The following is an 18,513-nucleotide window of genomic DNA, read 5'->3' as shown; positions in this document are numbered from 1 at the left end:
GTGTTTAAGAAATGTCTGATTATCAGTCGATTAATTATGCTAATTGTTGAACACTGTATTACCATTGGAGTGATGTAATATAGGGAATGGATTTCCAAAGTGTCATGAGAAATGGGTCACAGTTTATGATGCAAGTGAGTCAATCAAAGCCCTTTCACAATAAACCAGTTCAATTCATGCTAAAGTCCATCAAAGTCTGATGAGGGAAAAATTATCGTAAAGTGGAAAAATACTTTCAATTTGTATGAAACTATTATACAGGCTCATAAAAGAAATTTGAACAGGAATATAATGAAATCTGTGGTAATAGTTTCATGTTGGCTTAAATCATTTGTGATTGGTTAAGGCTTTGTATTTGGCATGGTGGATTTCACTGTTCAAGCAGCCAGCAAAGAAGCGTTTATACTATGATTCTGATGTCTGTGTCTCCTGTTTGGCTTGGAAGTTGTTTTGCCGCATCAGATGTGAAAAAAAAGGACACCTAAATACATTGAGCTGCAAAAGTGAAAGGTTCTATACTAGTCTACTCAGCAAATAAAAACCAGAATTACAGTGCAGGTGCATGAAGAATTGAGTGTGTGTATGATGAGTTTTTGGCCTAACCGAGTGGCTTGACTGGCATAACGCCGGATGCCACATCCTGTTATTCGGTGATTGTACAACTATGAAAAGTATCGTAGACTGACTTACACCCATCTGTCTGCAAGTTATGTAGTTGCCTCATGGAAAAATATTAACTATGCAAATTAAAAGCAACATTAATGAGACTGTTCCTTTTCATTTTGTCATTGCCTAAGTGGTATAGTCATGACCCTCTTACACTAAACCATGCATTATTGAGTTGCCACCCCTTCCTCTAAAGGCATTTGGAATAATCCTATTGTTCTTGCTTAATTGGTGGCTTTAAATAACTGTAGTGGAGTAGAACCATTGACAGCAGTAATTATGGACTTTGATTTTAATAGATAAGTAAAATAGAGAGCCATACATACTTGTGTATATTGATTGTACCTGTGTGATAGTAAGATGTCTGCTGTTGCCCAAAGTTTCAAAATGACACCCGCCAAAAGGATGAAAATTATGTGATTAATGTTTGCATTCCTGTGCATCCAGAATTGAAGCTTGAAATCCACCTTCTTGTTTTCCTAATTATTGTCAAAACAAAACTGGAAAATCGTGATGACTTTGCTGAATTAACTGAGCCTCCCCAGGTACCTTTTGAAAAGAAACCCACTGCACTGGTCAGTTTGGATTTCAGTTTGAACTTTGTGTCTGGAAAATATCTCCACAAATGGCATCAAACTTTAGGAAACAATGATGTAGGTTTCTGTGACATGTCTTCTGGATCAGTTGAAAAATGACAAATATTCTAACAAATCTATACCCATCGGGTAATCTTAATTGCTTGGTATTGTCATTTGAATCCTTCCAAGACAAGGCTATACATTGAAAACATCTCAGGTAACTCTAGTTATATGCTGTGAATGTTGTGAAACGAAAGACAAAAAAAAAAAGATTTATTGTAATGACAAGAAATTGATTAATTGATTACAACATAGCTATTTCTGTCCAACTTCTAAATCGTGTAACACAGTCTTTCCTGCAGCAATATCATGACATTTTATGTCAAAGCACCTGTTTAGAGATGGTCAGTCTTTGAATATGAGGATGAAATATGAATATAGTAGGTGACAAACTTTCTCAGTCAAGATTGACTTCACAGAGACAGACCACCGGGTGGTACTCCCCCCCCCCCCCCCCCCAAATCTTTGTATTGATTCATACACAGATCTATACCTGGGAAAGTGGAAACCAGCAATGTAAAATATAGCAAATACATTTAAGTACTTGAATTTTATGAAATGAGACAAAGTGGTATCTGCAGGTGCAAAGTAACAAAATCTGGTCAAAAATGTCAGTTCTTGTTTCATTTGTCTGTCATAGGGACTTTGGTGAGACAGGTTGATGTACAAGTCCTCATTAAGTAGGGTTATTGATTATAGGGACTTTTTTCCTGTGGTTGCCTGAGTAGAAGATCTTTTCTCTGTGTGGGAAAAAAAGGCCTATTGATTGTCTTTTCTTTCCATGATCCACTTTCCCTGCGCACTGGCCTCTCGGTAGTAGCGGTAATTGTATTCAAGTCGACATCTCAACTGGCAGTGACGTCGGCACAACTGTAAATGCAGTCTAGAGACCTCATTCATGTGAGGCCATCGTCGAGGATCAGTGTGCCAAGCAAACATCCCTGAACAACAAAAAACCACTGGTGATTTTTCAGGATTTACTGCAGGTCTATCAAATTTTAGGCGTCCTTCCAACTTCCAAAGAGGTCAGTCTGTTAAATGTTAATCACTAGTTTTGTGCATAAGTATTTCCTATTCTTTGCTGCTTGCAGCGTCATCCTGTGTAGTCGGTGGCACAGTGAGGTGTTCTGGAGGCCTGTTTAACGCTGTTCATTCGGATCCCAGTATCGGTCTTCCAGTCTTTGTAATGCCACCATAATGTGACCCATTGCGTGCTGCACATGCAGCTAATTTGGTAGGCTTTAAACCTGCGCTGTATTTGAACAAATGTTTACTTTGACAAACGTATGAAAAATTAACCATGAAATGGACTCCCAGTCATAGACTTCTGCTTTAACGATGGGCGAATCCATCCCCCACCCCCACACTGCACTTTTTAACAACGAGCTGGCATTTTCTGACCACTTTAAAAAACAAAACAGGAGCTGATTAAAATCAATACACACAACTAGTGCCTTTATCTACCGCAAGGGTCATCCATTTTAAAGTGCTACTGTACAGTTAGTTCTTGTCAAGGACAGCTTAATATAACCTATACAAAGAGAAACAAGATATGTCTCTGATGTCTCTGAGAGTCTCTGTAATCTCATGTATCTCCAACTACCATTTATAAATCATATGATGATACTGAGCTTTCAAAATGCAGGACTTGTGAGCCTGATTCACCCAGGTGACGGCTCGTAATCAGAGAAACATGACATTATGCAAGTTTCTGAAGAAGGTACAAGACTTACACATGTCATAAATCCTCAGATTTAATGGTGTGTATCAGTAGAGAACTCACATAGAAATTGGAATTTCATAGTTGACGGAATACTGAATCTGATGAATATTTATGGTGACTAGTATACGGGTAGAAGTAAAGTTAACAGTCTGTGCCAGGATTTTTGTCACCCTGCAGGGTATGACATTGTACCAAACTTGTATCTGTGATACAGCTTTTGCTTTGATCTTCACATTGCATATTGCAACTATGTCAACCTCTTCATTGAAAATCTGTTATTCCAACGCGAAGTTTTGCTTATAAAGAAAACCACATCAAACATCATTACTCATATTCATACAGTTTATTCTGCTCTGCAGTAATTTCACTTTCAGTACGTGCTTATCAGAATTTGTAACCAGTTTAGGGTTCATTTCCAATAGTGCAGTAGGCATGACACAGTGTAGAAACTCTCTCCATCACAAATGACATTGTTTGATCAGAAAATACACTCTCAGAGTCATTATAAGAATGTAAATATATGCATTCGAAAAAAAACTGAAACCCTTTTATCAATTCAATTTTTTAGGGAATTTTCATTTGAATCTGTTACGTTTCAAAAAAATATCAGGAATTCTAGTTCAGAAAAGCTGCCAATAAATTGTGCAATTTGGATACTTGTAAAATAAACATGTATTCATTGAGACTTAAAATGAGCAGTGAGCAAATGATACATTAAATCAGTTAGTACTTGTGGAAGAACGCTTGATCTGTAGGTTCATCGCAAATGTAGGCATACTTTCAACCAAATTTCAGTCAGGTGACTGCCAGCTGATATTCCGCCGGAGAAAAAAAGGATTGATATATGTCGTCTTTGTCAAAATTCAGCGCAGGTCAGCGAAATATGACTCAGATTTGTTTTAAGTAGTGCTGTAATGAGATTTCCATGCAGAATTACAACCCCGCTTGCATACTGATGATCCTTTGCATATAGGCTGGTGTGAAATAGACATTACAAGCACAAGAATAGGAACTACGCAGTCAACCAATGACTGACATGCTCTGCCATTTCCCAGTTCATCATTTTCACAAGTTCATTGACAGAGTACTTAACAAATCAAGGCACCAGAGAATGTCCAGGCTTTCAACAACAGGAAGTGAGTTTCAATGATAACATTACATCCTTTGCCAAATTGAAACAGAATATGCCATCATTAACCTTTAAACATGAATGATAAGCAATGTAGAAAAATGAAAAAGCAAATGATATTGTGTTGCCAATATTTTGTCACAAGTTTTAGACGAGAATTTTTTCTTTCTTAATAGTAAAAGACAAACATATGTCAAAATTAGATATTTGGAAAAATCAACAAAGTCAAATAATGTATTAAGTACGAGATTTACTTTGGTAAATATCATCATTTATCTTTACCATTTCTGAGGATATATTTTTTTGTTGCGTCATAAATCTGTGGAGAAAAAATGTATGCCAGTCAGATGTAGTACTCAGTCTTGTGTCTGTCTTGAGAATGGTAAAATTACAGACATGGTTGTTTAGCATTCAGTGAGCCTTCCATCTAAGTGGGCTTTAATAACCATTTTGACAGGTGATGCAAGCTGAGAAATGGCGGCGAGAATTTCAGTCTAAGATATTTCTGTGCTTTAGTTCAGTTACTGATGTCAAGGAGTGAGTAACTAACGAGGGCAAATCTAAGTCACAGGGTTTTACAGTTTTCCACATGTCTCTGGCACACTTATTGTTAGGTCAAACAAAGGGGAAAAAATTATCTTACAATAGCATTTTTTTTTAGTAATGATAGTAGCATAGTCCTTGAATTACACAGGCAGCGGTTTAGATTGCCATCAGATTTTAAAAAACTGCAGAAGTGTTAGCCGGACATTTCCTTATTATTTCAGACTATTTGTCAAAAACATGACCAAAAATCGCATAAATAAACCTCGCAGGTTGATACGAGGACATTAATACCCAAACACCTGTTTATATGTAAGGACATTGATCTAAACAGTTTTCTCATCAGGTAGTGTTCAGCTGATCCACAGTTGAAAACCTTGCCCAGAGTGTAGAATAGTATACAGAAATATAGCTTTGACCTTGGTTTTTTCCCCCATATCCAGGGTTGGTCCATGCATTTTAACAGAGCATGTGTATGAGTCATCACTTGTTACGGAAAGAGAGAGCAGACAAGTGCGTCCTAGAGTTATGTTCAAATCCTGCAGTAATAAGGGACAGCTCAGTATCACCATATCATAATGAATAAGTTACACATATTGTGTCGCATATCACCTGACCTTCATCTCACATATACATTGTTCCGAAAGCAAAAATGAAAGATCCACCCTTCTATTAACTTGCCTTACTGAGGCCAGTGCTAAAAATAGCCGGGTGTCATTTACCAACAGCAGATCATGACAATTGAAATTCCCATGTGTCCAAATGCTGCATTGTAGATAGCAAAGGAGGGAAACCGTTTTGAAAATGCGATGTTTCTAAAAATAAGCATGCAGTAATATGTGCAACTATAAAAAGTTCAAAAGTCTATTTGTGGAACAATAGTTTGAAAGTCCACTCGGTTGTAGGTGTGAAATATCAGTGCACTGAATTCCTGAAAATAGTGTAAGCCCAGAAGTCTTGTCAGGCTGAAAACCCATTGCTCAATTGTATGAAGATAGAGAATGATAGGATGGGCGTACCTTCATATTTATCTGGGTCTGGGATCGAGATACTATTCAGTGACCATACATTGCGTGATACAGAGTACAGTTGAAAATGCACTTAATCTGTAATTTAGTCAAGATTTAGGGGCTGCCAAATGAAGCATATCTGTCACCATGCCAACAGCATGAGCTCTTAGTGGATATTTTTGGACAAAAAATGATGTTTATGACTCAGCTGTATCACTTGTCTCAGAGATACCTTTGATCAGGAATTCAGTGCTCTTTATCTTGATGGAGGTATGTGATCTTCATGGCAAACAACCAACAAATCTATCACTGCTCTGGCTATGTTGAATGCAATGAAAGGAAAGGAAAGTCACCATTCTCACGATTTCTTACACTCAAAAATCATAGGCACCATGTTAATTTTTGTGTTTTGTGTTATTTGTCTCTGGATAACAACAATACATTAGATTGATATCATCTTGTGAATTATTGGCAGTTTTACCAAATCCAAAAAAGGCAGTGATTTTGTTCTTGTGAAAACATAACATGTACCAACTGCAGCTATATTTGACACTGATTTTTCAGTGTTAACTACATTGCAAAAGGTTGACTTACAAAAAACATTAGAACAGTGATCCAGTAAACAACTCTGCATAGTCAATATCATGCACATAATGTGTTGGGGGTGTTGTTAATTTTGACCATTGAATGAAAATTTGACTGAAAGCCTGTGATCAACAACAATACTCCAAAATGATACACTGGCAACAGCCCAACATTTTGATAAGCTGAATACTTGGTAATCTCTCATCATTTCGGAAATGGATCAAGAGACTTTGATCCATGGGTAGAACTAAAATATTCCTTTAAAAAATGATGTTTCGTAGATCGTAGAGATCCAGATATAGCAATATTACATGTAAAACATAAGTGCATATGTCAAAGTGCTATTATAAAACCGTGTACAGCAAAGTTCAATGAAATTTTCAGCACTGATGCAAAATGTGTGGTTCATAAACTGTCATTTCAATATTTGCTTTGTGGGTGGTAGGGACCAAGTTCTCCTGGTGATAAATCAAGTCTTCCGTGAAATACAAACAAGGACACCCTTTTTCAGACATCTCCAACAGTACCAGCCCACGGCCCCTCCCTCTGTGTACAGGTCAACTCACACCATTGTACCCAGTGAGGGATCTACCGGGCTTCGGTCAATCATCCATTTTCTGCCAACATATCTGTCATGTAAACAACGGAGTGGAAGCAGCATTCAAGTATGACAGAAAAGGTTGGTTGCACAAAATGTGGAAAGAAACTTGGAAGAGAGAGAAAGAATGAGAGAGAGAGAGAGAGAGAGAGAGAGAGAGAGAGAGAGAGAGAGAGAGAGAGAGAGAGACAATGACACACACACACACACACACACACACACAAAAAGAGTGAGAGACAGGGAGAGAGAGAGACAGAGAGATGTACAAGTTAGTTTTTGAAATCAAAGTTAGTTTAGGAAGGAGCTTTGTGCAATACCTCCCACACTACCCGTATGCTTTGAAATCATAAGGGATAGCTTCTCACAGTTAAAGGGACAAAGTCGCCCACTTTTCATGAATTTTGTTTGATACGAAATACTTCTTATATTGTTTGACATGTTGAAAGATACTGAATGAATAGGTGACCATGCATATATTCGTCCCTGGTTTTAGACACGATACATGAAACCATCGCGAAAATGAATTAGCGGTCATGACCATTAATTCATTTTCGCACTGGTTTCATTTAATTTGTCTAAAACCGAGATCGAATATATGCATGGTCACCCATTCATTCAGTATCTTTCAACATGTCAAACAATATATTAAAGTAGTATCTTGTATCAAACAAAATTCATGAAAAATTGGCGACTTTGTCCCTTTAACTGTCTACCCCAGTGGATTTGTACAAGTCAGTTGTTGTCAGTGGATAGGTCCATGCACAGATAGGAGGTAGTTGGCGTTTTATAATAATGGCATTGCATGGTTATTTTCCACTTCCTGTTCAGCAAAGACATATGGATAGCATTACATCTCTTGGTTGTTGATCTTAATGTGATAAACAATATATTTGTGTTAAAAAATAGAAAAATCCATCTCATTCGTTCAGTGAAATATGACCTGAACATCTTCATGTTTCCATATTGGTTAATGTTTAAAAAAATTAGGATATTTATTTTTAGCGTTTCCACCGGCTTTGCAAGGTATTATATATTATTTGTGAATGTAGAAAACGGACATGTTGTTTCACGTTCTGTGATATGGCATCATAGGTAAAAACTCTTATCTTGCTGGGATATCTCAGTTACATTATCTAATGATGTTGATTTATCTATGAATGAGTTCCCACTTCACTTTGTTGCATGTTTTATCATTTTGTTTTAGCCATCTTTCATGGAACCATCAGTTAATCATCTCTGTACGATGGCCATTTTATGTCATTGGGGGTTCTCGGATATCACGGCGATGCTCAAATTTTGAACACTGTGCAGTGTGTGATCAAGCATGACATGTCAGAACACAGTCAGGGATATATAGGGGCAGCACACAGAGTATATGTAATTTGTGTATACTTTGACTACTGTATACCAGTAATTTACAGCTGCAGATATATAACCCACAGAACACCACTTCATGGGCCAGGCGTTTTCACCTGAAGTTTTCAGTGTGACTTGCAGTGTAGGTCAATATGCCTTTGGCCCGTTGCTGTCACATGACATGAATGTCAAGGCACCATTGGTCCATTGTGATCACGTGATTTAGACCACCACATAATGTTTCAGTATTTACTTCATCACTGACTTCTGTAGAAATGCTGATGGCAGTGTTGTCTCATCAGGCAATGGCTTTGAATCAGTGAGTGTTTTGTGATTCGGCATGCAACTATGAGCCCCGTTACATGTATGCAGCTTGGCGGGTAGTTAAAGTAATTTGTGGTAAGTGGGTGGATAATTACATGGTCACATGTCAGTTAATATGTAAACTGCATGTAAATCGTTCAGGTTATTATATTTTCATGTACATGGTAGTCTTGTAGCTTGACACATTTTGAATTGCAAGTCATGCATTTCCTTTGGCAAGATTCTGAGTATTCCTGTGTCAAAAAAAGCTGGTGATGGTTCGTTTGAGAAAGATTATGATAGGTTGGATTTCTAATTGTTCCCCACCTCCGACATGTATTTGAACACACTGTCTTCAAGTAAACAGAAAAATGTTTATGTTGAGCTGTGTAGAATTGATTATCATAATAGCAGTGGCTGCAGGAGCTTGCTCAATTTCCTGTTTTTCCCACACCGACTGATGGTACAGTAATTGCAAACCAGTGGCCGGCTTCCCCATCATGTTTGTCCCAATGTCATGAAGTTTTGTTTCGTAAATTCAAAGTAATCATGGAAATTAGAAAGTGAACCGTTATCACAATATGAAAATTGAATTGAACAGAAATACGTACATGTAGGCTGCTCAATAGATTTGCCAAATTTTATTATTTGAAAACATGTACAGAAGTGACAAATGAAATATTCTAACAAACAGGAAGCTTCGATGGGAAAAATCAGTTTCTTTGGTGTGAATTTTTGCATTATAATGGTAAAAAATTCAAGTCATGAGAACCTAGAAAACAAAGAATGATAAGTGCCCAATCACACACAAAGTAAAAAAGATAACTTCCCTAGGTTCTGTGTTGGATTCTTGGCAATTACATCATTGCTAATGAGTTGGAAATTGATGAATGAGAAAAAAATGCTGTTTTCCAAATGAATGCAGGTGACGAATATCATCGCCACATCCAGTATATGAATGATCAGATGTTAGAAAATGGCATTTTCTATTACAAGTTATGATGGAAATGAGTCTTTTTGCGGTGAAATATCTAACATTTAATATGCAATAAAAATGTATCCATAATATTCAATTCAAATACAGAGAAATATTTTTGGAAATATTGAAGAAATTACTTTTTATATACATGTACATGTTGTAGACAAACTTATGTTACTGATCTTCTGTTTTTGGATTAAATGCTAGATTGAAAGGATGTACACTTAGCCTCAACAGATTGCTTGATATTTCATAAAATATCTGCCATTACTGTAATGGGTCTGCGCTTTTGATGGTATGACTTATATCTGTGCATGTACTTGCTGTCTCCAAATGGTTTCGGTGCATTTTCATAGCACTGTCACATGCATAATATTGCTGTATCTGTTTATCTGTCCAGAGTAAAGATTCAGACTAATATTCTTTTATTTTCTCAAGGTCATGGACAATTCCAACTAATACGAATAGGGAAGTTGTGCAAAAACACTCGGATGGGAGATAAAGCTCTATCATTCTGCATATAAAGAGGGGAGCATCGTTGATTCTCCTCCATACAGCCGTTGCTCTTTGATACATCATAAAAATTTTAGCAAAATGACACTACTAACTTGAACTACAGTAGTAAATTCCCAGTATACAGGCCAAGTCAGGTCCTATTCCTTTTGGATGGACATAATATTATAACACTAATAACTTTTGCAACAAAATATTTATACATGGAAATATTATTATTTGCAAGTTGCCCTTTCTGGCTTCATATATGTTGATATTGGCAAATACTTTGCTTGAAGTGGCACTCCCACTTGGTGACATTTTTAAAGCACATAGTTTTAATCACAGTCCCTCCACAAAACTGTGTTTTAATGCCAATGGTCGATATTTGACGTGGCCACTGCTCGCAGATTGCGAGATATCGATAAAAACATGTCCTCAAAAAAGTGAAAGTTTGAATTCCGGTGGCCCACCTAAATTCAGCTTCCGAACATCGAACGTTCGGCACTGGGGCCATTGTCAACTAAGCTATGGAGTACGAGTCTACGCTGATGCTAGGAACTTGGTACAAATAATCAGAAACGATCGTAAAACTTCGGGATGTGAAAATACGCTCGGGAAATGACATGTTTTTAGTCCCCGCGGACGAAGTCCGGCGGGGACTTATAGATTGGGTCCCGTCCGTCCGTCCGTCCGTCCGTCCGTCCGTCCGTCCGTCCGTCATCAACAGTTTCTCAGACACTGCTCAACTGATTTTGTTCAAACTTGGCACAAAGGCATAGCACTATGACCTACAGATGCACGTCGATTTATTTTGTGATACGATCCAATATGGCCGCGAGGCGGCCATTTGATTGCGATTTTTCATGTCTTTGGACCATAACTCAGACATCCTTGAGCAGATTATGTTCAAACTTGGCACAAAGGCATAACACTATGGCTTTCATATCCATGTCAAATAATTTTGCGATATAATCCAATATGGGCGCGAGGCGGCCATTTTGTTGCGATTTTTCATGTCTTTGGACCATAACTCAGACATCCTTGAACAGATTCTGTTCAAACTTGGCACAAAGGCATAACATTATAAACTACATGTGCATGTCAAATTATATTGCGATACGATCCAATATGGCCGCGAGGCGGCCATTTTGTTTGCGATTTTTCGTGTCTTTGAACCATAACTCAAACATCCTCGAACTGATTCTGTTCAAACTTGGCACAAAGGCATAACACTATGGCCTACACATCAATGTCAAATTATATTGCGATACGATCCAATATGGGCGTGAGGCGGCCATTTTGTTGCGATTTTTCATGTCTATGGACCATAACTCAGACATTCTTGAACCGATTCTGTTCTAATTTGGCACAAAAGCAAAACAGTGAACACCAATTTATTTTGTGAAATGATCCAATATGGCTGACAGGTGGCCATTTTTTTTGCGATTTTTTCATGTCTTTGAACCGTAACTCAAACATCCTTGAACCGATTTTGTTCAAACTTGGCATAAAGGCAAAGCACGTACTATGGCATGCATATGCATGTATCAATTAACCTTGCGATAGGATCCAATAATGCTGCAGAACTGCCATTTTGTTGGAATTTTGCATGTCTTTGAAGCATAATTCAAAGGTCATTACACCCATTTTGTCCAAACTTGGCACAAAGATCAAGCACTATGGCATACATGTCAATTTACTTCGTGACATGTTCCAATATGGCTGCCAGATTGTAAATTTTTTCCAATATCTCTGCCCAATGGTCTTTTTGGATTTTTTCATGTCTTTGAGGCTTAATCATATGCAAATATTCCTTAACCAATGTTGTTGAGACTTGGTACAAAGATAAAGTACTATGGCATACATATGCATGTCTACTAATTTTGTGCTATGATCCATATGGTCAATAGACAGCATTTGATTTCAATTTTGGTGTGATTTTTTTATGTCTTTGAAACATAAACATAGGTCACTGTCCCTCAATGGACTGATTTTGTTCAAACGTGATACGAAGATAAAATACTATGGCTGCATTCTTGTGCACATCAAATTGTTTCATTATATGATCCGAAATGGCTGATGGCTGATTACAACAATATACCCAATCCCATAGCATTTCGAAAATTCCACCAAACCATGTGTATAGTATGTGCCGTCATGACACTAGAGGCATGAGGGCATCGTTATGTGTGATGTAATCAAAAGTTCCTTCAGCGGTCATTACCGGCAGAGATGAGTCATTTATTGAACGTTCCTCAGATTACTTTATTATGCAAGTCACAGGCCTGATGCACCCGTTGCATCAATGTCATTCCACAGCTACCTAGACCACAGCTACCTAGACACCAAAGATTATAACAAAATGGACAAGCGGGGACTGTGTCATCAACGATGACTTGTTAACGTTATCTCGCGGTCCGCGCGCAGTCGACATGTCAAATATCGACCATTGGCATTACAAAAATGTGTTTTATAAACGTTACCAAGTGGGAGTGCCACTTTAACATTAAATGTCAGAAGTTATCAAATATAATATAAGGCTGCAATGTTTTGATTAATATTCAAAGTGATGTAAAATACCGAGTATATTTTATGCTTGGTGGAACATGATTCACAAATCATTCCATTGGACACAGTTTTGAATTTTCAAATCTGACACTGGTGAAATAGACACTGCAGCACCATGTTCAGATTCATTTTTACCTGACCCCTGAAGCTTAGGATAAGGATGAGGATGATGCTAACTTTACACTGGTAACATCTTGAATGTGTGACTCCCTTTATCAGGTCATAGGTGAAATGTTATGCTTTAAAAGGTCAAAGGTAACTCTTTACATAATTAGGAATTTGGTACAGATAATGTCCTTTGGATAGCAGTTACTTTTATCTTACCCTTTCACCTCCATGGTTTTGCCCAAACCCATTGTTATCAATGATGAATGTTGACTAGTTTAAAGGGAATCGGGGGTTAACAGGTTCATCAAAATACAGTTTACCGTGTACAATGTGCAGCAGCTTGAAAGGCTCAATCTGATTGGTAGATTGTCATTATATACAGCAACATAATGATTCTTAAATAAGGGCTATTCTCTACCTGAGCAGCTATTTGGAAATATTTCAATTTAATACAATGAATTTCAGCCAATCAGTTGGCCAAAAGCCTCAAAGACGCTGCACATGAACCGTACCATCCCGTAAAGATATGTTCGGAGATTACCCTACAACAAAACCTGTACATGTATCTAGCATTCACATATTCTACATTTCACAACAGTCATACATCATGGAGATGTATGCTTAATCACTCTCCTTTGTTCACCGGATGTTAAAGACTACCCTCTTTGAAAAGCCTTGTATAGCATTTCCCATATCATTTTGACATCAATGAATTCTGTAGAATTTCAAATTGAAGCTATCTGCCAATAATCGAATGTATTCATCTTATGTTTTCATGCGATCCTAATTTAATCATGCATGTCATTTGTAGCGGGTGGAATTACTCCTTTAATCTCCTTGATAATAGTAAATGAAGTAATTATTGTCTGACGATATAATGATTGGGAAATTGACTCAAATCAAGTGATCTGTCAGAAAAAGTACCTTTTAGTTGCGTTTTCATCATCACTATAATAAAATGTTCTTTCACCAAGGCGATAACATATTGCATTACTGTTATGTTGTTTTCAAAAATATCCTGGAATTTGAAGGCAATCTTTAGAAGTGTTTGAAAAGTGTATATATGTATGTATGTTTTTTTGTATGTATGTATGTATGTATGTATGTATGTATGTATGTATGTATGTATGTATGTATGTCTGTGTGACTTAGTGTGTGTGTATGTATGTATGTATGTATGTATGTATGTTTGTATGTATGTATGTATGTATGTTTGTGTGTGTCTGTGTATGTATGTATGTATGTATGTATGTATGTATGTATGTATGTATGTATGTATGTATGTATGTATGTATGTATGTATGTATGTATGTATGTATGTATGTATGTATGTATGTATGTATGTATGTATGTATGTATGTATGTATGAATGAATACTCTGTGGACATATTTATGAACCATAGATGTCATCCGGGATACTGATTGAATTCTGCATATAATGAAACGTAAATTAAGCATTAGCATAATAGTTATTTTATAATCCGTAGGATATTTTTGATGGATTCGTTTGTATCAAATTATGAAAAACAACAGCAACTACTGATAATTTTTTTCAAACAGTTGACATCACAAGTATCTTGGTATTGGGCAATTTGACATTTTCATGTGTGTCAGAGTGCATCAAAAATTCAAAACATCAGATTCATCATTTAGCGTAACTGAATCAGAGCAAAGCAGGTCTGTTGACATTTCTAGACGATGCCACAAAATGACTTGCTCCTCATGAGAAATGCCTGGGGTTTTTTTTTAAGTACATTATAACTTTTACAGAAAGAATTTCCAAGACATGGTAAATCTGTTATCACGTATATAAGTCCTAACATTAAAATTATTAAAACTTTGGTAGCATAGAATCAAACACGTAGTCCATTTTCTAATAAAATAAAAGCAATACAGGTATTTTGTAAAATATTTATGAGCAAAACATTGCCAGATTGTTGCCTGTTATGAGTATTGTGCTTCAGCCAAAAAAGATGTCTCTGAATCTCAATGTATTTTCCACTAAAAGATCATGGGTAAAACATACGTCATCAAATATCCAGGCAGGAAGCCATCCTGAATCATTTTCTTTGGATAAAATATAAATTAAATGAGAGTGACCCACATTTCAATGCATCCAATTATTCGTATCACTGCTACTATTTTGGTTTAAGCTAGCTGTTTTTAGTGTTATGGTCAATAACCATGAACAGCAGTAAACTTCTTTAAATCCCATGAGATGTCAGTTTGAGTGGTACCATGAAAATAATCCATGGATAATATTGATATTCTCAGAAAATCCTGTTTGATTAGAATTCTTGTAGACATCCCAATACAAGGATACCTTGTGTTCCCCAGTATTCTAAGAAAACAATTTTCATTTTCAGTGTTACAGCCATTTCTCTCCCTATCCACTTCACGGAAGACTCTGAAGTTGATGTATTTTTCATATTTTCAAAGGATATTGCGTTAAGAACAAGAACAATTGTAGAAAATCTATCAAAGATATGAGTATGAGTGTGACAGTGTATTTCAACATGGATGTAATGCATATGTATATGTTTAACATTATTATTGTGTGTATTTACAAGTTGTTGATATTTCATGTGCAAATGGATTGAAAGTGCCCCCTCCCCCTCCCCAATATTGATGCATAGTTTACTTCATAAGATGATGTCATGGTACTGTATGGTTCTGTAATGAATTTGCCAATTGGAGTTACCACCCATTGATGTCAGTATGTCATGCAGCTCAGCTGATATCATACCTATATCTCAATCAGTACACTGTATTGCGGTAACTCTCACCAATTCATGTAGGATGTACAGTAGCAAAACACAGATAGGAAGCCAGGTTTGATTTACCCAACCACCCTTGGGTGTACTCATTCTGAAATCAGTGTATGCATTTTCTCAAAGCTTAGGTTTGAAAAAGTGGACATCATTAGCTGCATCAAATTAGGGTTACATAAGATTTCATTTTGCGGAAGTGGGGATTATATATACAGTGTAATTCACTTTAATGTGTCCTTGTGTTCAACAAAACCACATCAATAGCACTTGGTGACAAATTAAATGTAATTGATTTTGACATGACAGTTCTTGTAATTAAGACCGAAGTATTCTGCTCGATGTAGATCTTAACAGTGCAATGGATACAAAAACACATACATGCAGCAGGGTAGTTACTTGATAGTTTTCCTCACAGGCAGTTTTATGAAATCATGAACTTGATTAGTCGCATGAAAATTCAGGTGTGATGAATACAGCTAAAATTGAATTAAAGACAGTGAGTTGATTATCTGACAGTGATACAGTCTAAATGGAATGACATGCTTAAAAATTTAGATATTTCACCATTTTCGTTCGATCTGGACATATGATGGATATTGATATCCTGTGGCAGTACTTACAATTTTGTAAATTACTGCTGTTTTTCTTGGTAAATGTGCTTAGAGCGTCTTCAGACCAATTTAGGAATGATTTTGATTATGCAAAATAATTTTAGATCTTGTAGGTTATGACCATATGTGTATCATGGTATTATGTAAACATCCCTATACCGGGACACATTACATATTGAGTATGGTCGTCAGTAAATAGCCATTGTCTTTTCCGCGTACCCAGTAGTTTCCCAAAAGTTTTGATTTTGAATCTGCATCAGACACCAGCTTTTCAAATGGGTAGCCAGACATATTCTATGTATATGGAATTTTGTTTTCCATCTTCATTTAGTATGTACATTTGTAAAATTAATGAAAGCGTCAAGGATAGGGAAAATGGAAGTTTGGACAACAGACCGTTTAGAAGGAAAGGTACTCTATAAATCTCTGCTTTTGATTGTTTTTGTATCAGCAAACTTAACATCAGCCTCAGGTACGACAAGGAAATGTGGGGCCTTCGAACAGCTTCTTGCCCCCCCCCCCCCCCCCCCCCTCCAAAATTACTTTGACCAATGAACATAGGAAAGCAAATCCCAAAATTCATAAGATATTGCCAAAGGTTTTTTTGAATTACAGGTACTGCTTTCCCATAGGCAGTGTGTCTTGTATTACATCATCCATGGTATGACTCAGTTATGCAGCCCTCTTCTTTCCAATCAATATAAACACATTGACATTTTCCCAAGTCGAGATTTTTCTCAAACACTTATTACCGAATGCATTATGAATTTATAGATATACTTAGTGTAATAAATTATTTTGTCCATGCTATTTATTCTCAAGAAATGAAATGCTGTATGAAACACTCACTATGAATAAATGGTGTTGCACGTTTCTTATTGTAGATTACAGTTTGACAAAATTTCCCTTGATCCTTTGCTAATTAGACCACCCATGACTGTACTTGCATTAAAATGATTAAGTCTGCTCTGTTGCTGGGCAGCCAATCGTTGCATTTGATACTTAGCAGTGAAGTCTGTGTGTAGCTTTTACGGGGAAAACAAAAAAAATGTTAAACAGCTCAGGCATAAAGGAAAGGCTAATCCTGTCTGCAGGTGTGTACTGCCAACAGAGTCTATTAAATGTCTTCCTTCCATATTCATTATTGATTTCTATGTATTGTACAGCAGTGGCAGAATAGGTAAACTCATCTGACAGGTGGGCTTTCCACCCCCATATTTGCCATTTTAGTCTGGCTCAGATATTCCTGTTTGTTTGTCAGGTTTCTTCCATTCACTGGGAAAAGGTAATCTGGCACCAGTGTGGTATAGTATTTGTAGGTATTTGACTTTTGTGTCCTACTCTATTCTGTAACATCACTGTGAGAGCTGATGTGGTCTCCAAAGAATGTTGTATTTGCTTTGTGCCTTTCTCTGAACACATAGGGTGTGAGGCATTCAGATCAGCTGTATAGATATGCCTGTGTCTTTGTTTCATACATGGTTAGAAATCTCAACTCTGATATTTTTTTTCAGTTTTCCACATTCGGATCATCATGTATAATCAGGTCATCATGGAAACTGCCATTCTCAGTCCCTGCTGTGATTAAAAAAACATCTCTGTTTTCAAATTTTTTGTCTTGCAGGCATGTGCGGATTACCTCGACTTAGCTCAAACCCAAGGAAGGAAATGGCAAAGAGCACTGCAGTATGAGAGAGAACAACGCCTTCGCCTAGAAGAGACAGTCGAAACATTAGCCAGACAGCATAACACTTTGGAGAGAGCTTGTCGGGGTAATTTAAGCGGTGACATTAAAAGTAATGCAACAGGTAGGCAGTTTATCATCATGATCTGTGTAAATCTGAGAAAGAAATGTATTAATCTTATTGATATGATGTGTTATTTTCACGTGTATTGCACGTGTAGTGCTCTGTGTCAGCTTAGCAACACACTAGATGTGATTTCCTCTGTGCTCTAAATCTCTGCACAACCCACTCCTCGTAAATTCTCCATCTCTTTCTGATAGATATCTATACATTCTCTCTCTCCCCCATCACAGTTTCAGATGTAAATATTTCTGTTGAAAAACTCTTTGAAATCAGTATCATTAAAAACTATTTCTCAAGAAATATAACGAAAGAAACTAGGTTATCTTTTCATTGTAATTTAAAATTTGATATTTTTTCAACTATAGTGGTCACTGCAGTATCATGTCAGCGTACATGAAAACAATCTACAAATGTCCCTCGGAGAGATGGAATGTGTATTTTTCTTTCAGTCTGTTCTGTTTTTTTTTCTCCTTTTTTTGTTTCTGTATCCCTTTGTTTCTTTTTATTTCAATATCAGTCGATTTGGCTCGTCTCAAGAAACATGGCTCAGCGCCTGTGATGTCCAACAAATATGGCGTTACAACTGAGGGTCCCAATAGTCAAGTCACAGGTGGTAAATTTT

The 18,513-nt window shown here is 36.8% G+C and overlaps 1 protein-coding gene across 5 annotated transcripts in view; it reads left to right on the top strand.

Moving 5' to 3' along the window:
* The window catches only part of LOC139144792 (oxysterol-binding protein 1-like), an 88,608-nt gene that overhangs the window by 52,048 nt on the left and 18,047 nt on the right, over positions 1-18,513 (top strand). For 3 of the 5 annotated variants that reach the window (XM_070715563.1, XM_070715566.1, XM_070715565.1), the window contains 2 exons: positions 17,708-17,891; positions 18,409-18,501. In XM_070715563.1, the coding sequence (XP_070571664.1) occupies positions 17,708-17,891; positions 18,409-18,501 (277 nt within the window). The remainder of the gene's footprint in view (positions 1-17,707; positions 17,892-18,408; positions 18,502-18,513) is intronic. The other 2 variants (XM_070715564.1, XM_070715567.1) reach the window with 1 other exon arrangement.

Source organism: Ptychodera flava, chromosome 12 (genome assembly GCF_041260155.1).
Source record: "Ptychodera flava strain L36383 chromosome 12, AS_Pfla_20210202, whole genome shotgun sequence".
NCBI lineage: Eukaryota > Metazoa > Hemichordata > Enteropneusta > Ptychoderidae > Ptychodera > Ptychodera flava.
This window is presented reverse-complemented; position numbering and strand designations above follow the sequence as displayed.